The 8,308-nt window shown below is 45.6% G+C and overlaps 1 protein-coding gene across 1 annotated transcript; it reads right to left on the reverse strand.

Annotated features, from left to right (window-relative positions):
- Positions 1-448: 448 nt before the first annotated feature.
- Positions 449-3,467, reverse strand: LOC123404110 (putative pentatricopeptide repeat-containing protein At1g19290). The gene has a single exon (XM_045098032.1). The coding sequence runs from the start codon at positions 3,301-3,303 to the stop codon at positions 487-489; it is 2,817 nt and encodes a 938-aa protein (XP_044953967.1). The 5' UTR covers positions 3,304-3,467; the 3' UTR covers positions 449-486.
- Between the last annotated feature and the right edge of the window lie 4,841 nt (positions 3,468-8,308).

The following is an 8,308-nucleotide window of genomic DNA, read 5'->3' on the forward strand; positions in this document are numbered from 1 at the left end:
CAAAATGATGACAGCAAAAAAAGTGTTACCTTTGTCCTCTTCTTGACTGGAGAAGTTTGCATGTTTGTCCACCCCCTTCATAAAACTCTTGAGTCAGTGACCTAATAAAATCGGTCCAAAGATGAACATTGATTGGATAAGTACTCTCCCTTTGTTGTAGGAAGAAAGGGATAATGTGTGATGGATAAATCAGAACGTATTCTTACAGTAGATTCACGTAGATCTTTGAAGCTTCTAATTGTACAAAAAACTGGTTTGTGAAACAAGAACCCTAACACTAATTAGACTAATACAAGAAATAAAATAAGCAATAAAAACAAAACTGATCAGGCTAACTTTGTACGAGAAGTCGAGAACATGAGCTAACAAGACCTTTGTCAGCTCATTGAAAGTTAGAGGTGGGACCTTGTGATTTGCTTTCTCATGCAAGCCATAACTGACAAACATCTTCCAAGTAATGAAAAGTATATACACACAAACAAAAGGTTAGCACTCTCTATATTTACATTCTGGCTGTTTACAACTTACAACCGGATCTGCATGTTTTACATGTCCAGTAAAATTGGCTTCAGGCAGAAGTCCACGGATATGCATCTCATTGTAAAGCTTGGAAATCTCTTTCATATTACCACATCGAACATAACCTTGAATCAGTGTCCAATATGTAACATAATTTGGATCCACATTATTCTCAATCATTTGATCCAGAAGCTTGATTGCTTCTTCCATATACCCTTGAGTACAGAGACCATGGATCAGTATAGAATAGGTGAATACAGTAGGCTGAATACCTTGCTCTATCATCTTTTGTTTTAACTTGAAGGCTTCAGTTGTATTACCATACTTGCAATGTCCATCAATCAGGGTATTATAGGTGATAGCAGTAGGGGACATACCCTTTGAGTGCAACTTATTGAAAAGACTAACTGCCCTTGGAACATTCCCAGATTTGCAGAGGCCATAGATGAGAGAATTGTATGTCACGATATCGGGAGTAAGACCAACGCCCAACATCGCATCCCTCAAACCAAAAGCTACATCGACAAAACCTGAGGCAGAGCAACCATGAATGAGGCTAGAATAAGTGTAGTTATCAGGAACGAATCCCTTCACTTTCAGATGCTCAAACAAATTTCTAGCATCTGAAACTCTACCCAATTTGCACAGCCCAAAAATAACAATGTTCCACATAATTTTTGCAGACTGATGATTTCCACCAGCAACAGATTCAATAGCATGTGCTACTTTACCAATATCAAGCGTGTTTGCACTGCAGTCTGGAATCATGTCAGTACCGACAAGATTTTGCAACACCAAATTTGCCTCATCAACCTTTCCCTGTCTATAGAAACAGCTCAATAAAGCACTGCAGATAAAGAGATTTGGAGCCAGACCTTTCTCGACCATTTCAAAATACAAATTATAGGCATCATGCAGATTGCCCTCTTTACACCGTCCAGCTATCAGGGCTCCATAAGTGACTGTATTAGGAGAAAGTCCCTTTGCAGTCATCTCAACAACGATATCATTCACCTTGCCACTTTGCCTGGCTACAAAGAATCCGGTTATGAAAGAATTGAACATTTCAACTGAAGGAGCAAAGCCTAAATGTTCCATGTCAACCCTAATTTGAGTAGCTCTATCCAGGTCACCTATTTTACAGTAACCATCAATTAGTGTTCTGTAAGTCAAGCTGTCAGGAGGGCATCTCCATTCCTTCATCCTACCAAATAGCTCCTCTGCTTCAGCCATCCTCCTAATCTTACACAGTCCATTGATAACCGTGTTAATTGTAACCACGTTCCTTCCCAAACCCCTTGCTAAGGTTTCCTTCCAAAGGTTCAAGGCCTTCTCGGTTTTACCTGCTTTGAAGAAACCATCCAGCAGTGTGCTACAGCTAATTTCATTAGGCACTACTCCTCTCTTCAACATCAAGAACCACAATTTAAGTGCATCATCAATAGCACCACGCGAGCAAAAACCATTCAATAGCGTGTTATATGTTAGTGTTGTTCCTGTGAACCCATTCCTTACCATCATATCACAGGTTCTAAATGCCTTGTTCATGGAACCCTCTCTGCAATACCCATCTACTAGAGTATTGTAGCTGTATTTATCCAGGCTCACCCCTCCATCCTCCATCTCCTGTAAAAGTTTCTCTACTTCAACCATCCTCCCCAACTTGCAATATCCATTGATCAGTGTGTTGTACACAAACAAATTAACCTGCAGTCCAACACCAACCATCTCAGATCTTACCCTGTTGGCATCTTCCATTCTTCCCCTTTGGCAATAGCCATTGGTCACCGCACCATAGGCTACCTCATCAACCACAATCTTTTCATTTTCTCTCATATCCCTTAACAGCTTCTCAGCCTCCTCCACCCTCCCCTCCTTACAGTAAGCCTTTACAAGTAAGGTATATGTCACCACATTCGGTGACAGACCCTTAGACTCCAGTGACAGCAAAATCCTTCTCGCAGCCTCAGTCTGTCCTACTCCGCAATACCCATCCATAACCGCATGATATGCCACCAGATTCACCTCCACGCCCATCCTCTCCATGTCCTGCACGAAAACCACCGCTTCTGTCACCCTGCCATCCCTGCAGTAGGCCTTTGCCATGATGGCCACCGTGAACTCGTCCGGCAGTGTGCCATCGCACCGCATCTGCTCAAACACAGCAACCGCGGTGCCCACATCCCCGGCCTGCACTAGCTGGTTGAGCAGGCGGTTGCAGGACCGCAGGGTGCGACGGCACCCAAACCTCCCCATTTCATCGAACACGTGGAGGGCGTCGGTGAGCTGGCCAGCGTCTGCGTGGGCTCGGAGGAGCAGGTCGAAGGAGGCGGCGGAGAAGGAGAAGTCTCGGTACACCTCGGCGAGGTGGGGGAAGAGGGACGGGGCTGCGGAGCCGGAGCGGGCGGAGAGGAGCGAGGCGACGAGGGCGCGCGCGGCGGGAAGGCGGCGGGCGTGGGCGAGGATGTGGAGGAGCTGGGCGTGGGCGAGGAGGGAAGGGCAGTATGGAGCAAGGCGGAAGAGGTGGAGGGCGGCGTCCGGGTCGAGGCGGACGCGGCGGAGGGCGGCGTGGAGGAGGGCGTGTGTGAGCGGGGAGGAGGAGAGGAGGCGGGAGACGGCGGGGAAGCGGTGGAGGAGGAGGAGGCGGGTGAGACGGCCCAGTAGAGTTGGGTCGGTCGCGGCACCGACCTCGCCGTCGGTCTGGGACGGAGCGGAGGAGTGGATGGGGCGGCGGCGGCGGAGGGGGGAGGAAACGGGTCGGAGTAAGTGGCATCTCTGGAGCATGTATTGGTCGGAGAGGTGTGTGGCGGTCTTGCTGCGGCGGCGGGCTGGTAAAATGGGATGGCGGAAGCGGTGGGTGGCGGCCGGCGGGGTCGCGAATGGGAAGGTGGCGGCCGGCGAGGCGGGTGGTCGGAGAAGACGGGAGTACGAGGAGTAGGGGTGGGCTGGTGAAATGGGTTTAAGGTCTAACCTTTTTTTAGGGGTGTTTGAGGTCTAACCGCGAAGGAAGGCCCAGACAAAATTCTGTGAGGCCCATCCTTAGCCCGGCCGTTATAAATCCAATAAGGCCCGATGGGTGATTCCGTGGAGCAACTAGAAGAGGAGCAACTACTTAGCGAACACTCCTTCAGAGCAAGTACAATAAGGTACAGTCAGCAAGCTGTAAAGATTAAATACTATATTTCTGATGAGTTGAATGAGAGAAAAGAAGAGAGATAGCACGTGCTCCTAGATGCTTTGTGAGAACGAATGATGGGTCATATATGATAAAAGTAGTACTCTTTTATAACTAACTATTATACGAGCTAGCTATAAGATAGACTATAAGATGGCTTATAGCCAGCAGTTGGCTATACTATTAACCATGCGCTCACAAGCATTCCAGCGATCACTTCCACGCGCCGCCACTTGGCGCATTCTCAGTCGCCGTCACGTGTCGCGCTTTAAGATTTTGTTTTTTTCAATTTTTTCACACGCGTTTTTGCCTTTTTAGTGTTTTTTTGCATTTTTTTTTGGTGTTCCGGATTTTTAATGGTCTTTTGTAACCGCATTTTTTTACACGAAAAAACACGTTTTCTTTTTTTTATGAGAGGCACGGTTTTGCTTTCGCGAGAGGCACGGTCATGCCTCTCTGAAAAGAAAAAAAATGTGTTTTCTGTTGTTGTTTTTTTTGTGACAGGCACAGTTTTGCTTCCGCGAAAGGCACGATTTTACCTTTGCGGGACGCACGTCCATGCCTCTTCTGAAAAGGAAAAAAGCATGTTTTCTGCTCTCTTTTTTCTGTGAGAGACACGGTTTTGCATCCGCGAGAGGCACGATTTTGCTTTCGCGAGAGGCACGACCCGTGGCTCTCAGAAAGAGAAAAAAACGTGTTTTCTGTTTTTTAAGTTCGTCAAAATCTATCAACATAGGATGTATTTTTGAAGATCTCGACGCGAGAAAGCCAACGGTGAAAACGATTTAAGATTTGGACACACATTTTAGAAGATAAAACGTTTTAAAAATACGGATCTAAGAAAAAAAAAACTCCCAGGTTGCGACAATCGGCACGCATACAGTGCGTCACTCGTCGCAACCTATGAAGGTGGGATTAATTATTGGAAGCTATACTCGCTAACTAGTGGTTTTGACTAAACGCCTTCCGAAGCCTCTTCAAGGGTCATTTAATGTGAGCTGAGAGCGTCACTTTGCGTGTTTTTAACTGTTGTCACGTGTCTTTTAAAAAAAATCCATTTTCGTTTCTAGTGATATTTTATTTTTGGGTTTTCTTTTTTTTTGTTTTTCTTAGGATTTGAAAAAAATCAATTTAAATATAAAAGAATTACTCAAAAAACGTGATTTTTCATAAGAGATACAGTCATACCTTTTAAAAAGGAAAAAAAATGAGTTTTTCTTCTTTTCTTTTTGTCACAGGAGATCCATCTTTCGCAAAATGAACGGTCATGCTTCTTATAAAAGAAAAAAGAATGTGTTCTTTCTCCTTCTACGAGAGGTACATTTTTGTTTTGCTTTTTTCTCTTATACGAGTGGCACGAATTTGCATTTTATGAAGACACGGATTTGCTTTTGCGAGAAGCACTGTCATGCCTCTCAAAAAAAGAAAAAGCCTATGGATTTATTTTTCATGAAGGCACGAATTTGCTTTTGTGAGACGCACAGTCGTGCCTCTTGAAAAGGGGAAGACGTGCTTCCGGTTCAGTTTTTTTCGTTTGTTTTGTCATGAAAAAAGTTCGTCGAAACCTATTAATATATTATTTACTTTTGAAGATCTCAAGGCAAGGAATCCAACGATGAAAACGATTCAAAATTTAGACGCGCGATTTTGAAAGATAAAATATTTCAAATAAACAAATCTAAAAATAAAATAAAATAACTACCGGGTTGTGATAAATAACGCACATACAATGTGACACTTGTCATAATCTGAGATAGTGAAAGTGACCTTTGTAAGGAGTGCTCCTAGTGATTTCGACAACTTGGCTAGGAACTGAACGGTTTCAGCTTCCTTTGTTTTTGTGTCTTTTCCTCTGGTGTTCTTTCCTTCTCCTATAATGATTAAAACTTGACAAATCCACGGCTATAATCCCCATTGATTTAGGAATATATCATCGTGAGGAGTGTGTTGTTAGCATATACTACATCCGTAACAATGTGGATATTTTTCTTTAGGATTTTGAATAACTCTTGAAATAGGGTTTTGTTCCATTTTATATATAAAGCAAAAATTAGAAAAGGTGCACGACTGAACAATACAAGATGGTAAGATAACCCTCTTACAAAGACGATTTTAAAATAACTGAATTACGCAAAATGCACATGACTACGCTATCGAAAAATAACACATGAAGATCCGAACACAACCCCATGCTACGACCTAGAACACCTAGCTCCACGACACCACCGTTGAGAGAGAAAACGGTGCAGAGTGTCGCCTGGGTCCATAACGTATAAAGGTCTTCACCCCGAAACCCTGACGCAGACAGAAGAACCACGATGAAGCCTTTTGAAAGAGTGCAACACCCACTAGGGTTGCCATCGTTGGCACCGAGGCGTAGAGCTCTCGCTTGGCATCTCACCCGTGCCACCATGAGGCCTCCAGGATGAACATGATGGTGTCAGATACCCAGATCCAGACCAAGGCGTTGTTGGGGAACGTCGCATGGGAAACAAAAAATTTCCTACGCGCACGAAGACCCATCATGATGATGTCCATCTACGAGAGGGGATGAGTGATCTACGTACCCTTGTAGACCGTACAGCAGAAGCGTTAGTGAACGCGGTTGATGTAGTGGAACGTCCTCACGTCCCTCGATCCGCCCCGCGAATAATCCCGCGATCAGTCCCACGATCTAGTGCCGAACGGACGGCACCTCCGCGTTCAGCACACGTACAGCTCGACGATGATCTCAGCCTTCTTGATCCAGCAAGAGAGACGGAGAGGTAGAAGAGTTCTCCGGCAGCGTAACGGCGCTCCGGAGGTTGGTGATGACCTTGTCTCAGTAGGGCTCCGCCCGAGCTCCGCAGAAACGCGATCTAGAGGAAAAACCGTGGAGGTATGTGGTCGGGCTGCCGTGGAAAAGTCGTCTCAAATCAGCCCTAAAACCTCCGTATATATAGGTGGGAGAGGGGGGGCCTTGCCTTGGGGCTCAAGGAGCCCCAAGGGGGTCGGCCGAGCCAAGGGGGGAAGGTCTCCCCACCCAAACCGAGTTGGACTTGGTTTGGTGGGTGGGAGTCCTTCCTTCCCTTCCCACCTCCTCCTTTTTTTTCTCTTTGATTTTTCTTCCAATGCGCATAGGGCCCTTTTGGGCTGTCCCACCAGCCCAATAAGGGCTAGTGCGCCACCCTCAAGGCCTATGGGCTTCCCCGGGGTGGGTTGCCCCCCCCCCCCCCGGTGAACTCCCGGAACCCATTCGTCATTCCCGGTACATTCCCGGTAACTCCGAAAACCTTCCGGTAATCAAATGAGGTCATCCTATATATCAATCTTCGTTTCCGGACCATTCCGGAAACCCTCGTGACGTCTGTGATCTCATCCGGGACTCCGAACAACATTCGGTAACCAACCATATAACTCAAATACGCATAAAACAACGTCGAACCTTAAGTGTGCAGACCCTGCGGGTTCGAGAACTATGTAGACATGACCCGAGAGACTCCTCGGTCAATATCCAATAGCGGGACCTGGATGCCCATATTGGATCCTACATATTCTACGAAGATCTTATCGTTTGAACCTCAGTGCCAAGGATTCATATAATCCCGTATGTCATTCCCTTTGTCCTTCGGTATGTTACTTGCCCGAGATTCGATCGTCAGCATCCACATACCTATTTCAATCTCGTTTACCGGCAAGTCTCTTTACTCGTTCCGTAATACAAGATCCCGCGACTTACACTAAGTCATATTGCTTGCAAGGCTTGTGTGTGATGTTGTATTACCGAGTGGGCCCCGAGATACCTCTCCGTCACACGGAGTGACAAATCCCAGTCTTGATCCATACTAACTCAACTAACACCTTCGGAGAAACCTGTAGAGCATCTTTATAGTCACCCAGTTACGTTGCGACGTTTGATACACACAAAGTATTCCTCCGGTGTCAGTGAGTTATATGATCTCATGGTCATAGGAGCAAATACTTGACACGTAGAAAACAGTAGCAACAAAATGACACGATCAACATGCTACGTCTATTAGTTTGGGTCTAGTCCATCACGTGATTCTCCTAATGACGTGATCCAGTTATCAAGCAACAACACCTTGTTCATAATCAGAAGACACTGACTATCTTTGATCAACTGGCTAGCCAACTAGAGGCTTGCTAGGGACAGTGTTTTGTCTATGTATCCACACATGTAAATGAGTCTTCATTCAATACAATTATAGCATGGACAATAAACGATTATCTTGGTACAGGAATTATAATAATAACTATATTTATTATTGCCTCTAGGGCATAATTCCAACAGTCTCCCACTTGCACTAGAGTCAATAATCTAGCCCTCACATCATCATGCGAATTACATTGTAATAAATCTAACACCCATACAGTTCTGGTGTTGATCATGCTTTGGCCGTGGAAGAGGTTTAGTCAGCGGGTCTGCTACATTCAGATCCGTGTGCACTTTGCATATATTTATGTCCTCCCCTTCGACGTAGTCGCGGATGAGGTTGAAGCGTCGTTTGATGTGTCTGGACTTCTTGTGAAACCGTGGTTCCTTTTCTAAGGCAATGGCACCCGTGTTGTCACAGAACAAGGTTATTGGATTCAGTGCGCTTGGCACCACTCCAA

This window comes from Hordeum vulgare, chromosome 6H (genome assembly GCF_904849725.1).
Source record: "Hordeum vulgare subsp. vulgare chromosome 6H, MorexV3_pseudomolecules_assembly, whole genome shotgun sequence".
Taxonomy (NCBI): Eukaryota; Viridiplantae; Streptophyta; class Magnoliopsida; order Poales; family Poaceae; genus Hordeum; species Hordeum vulgare.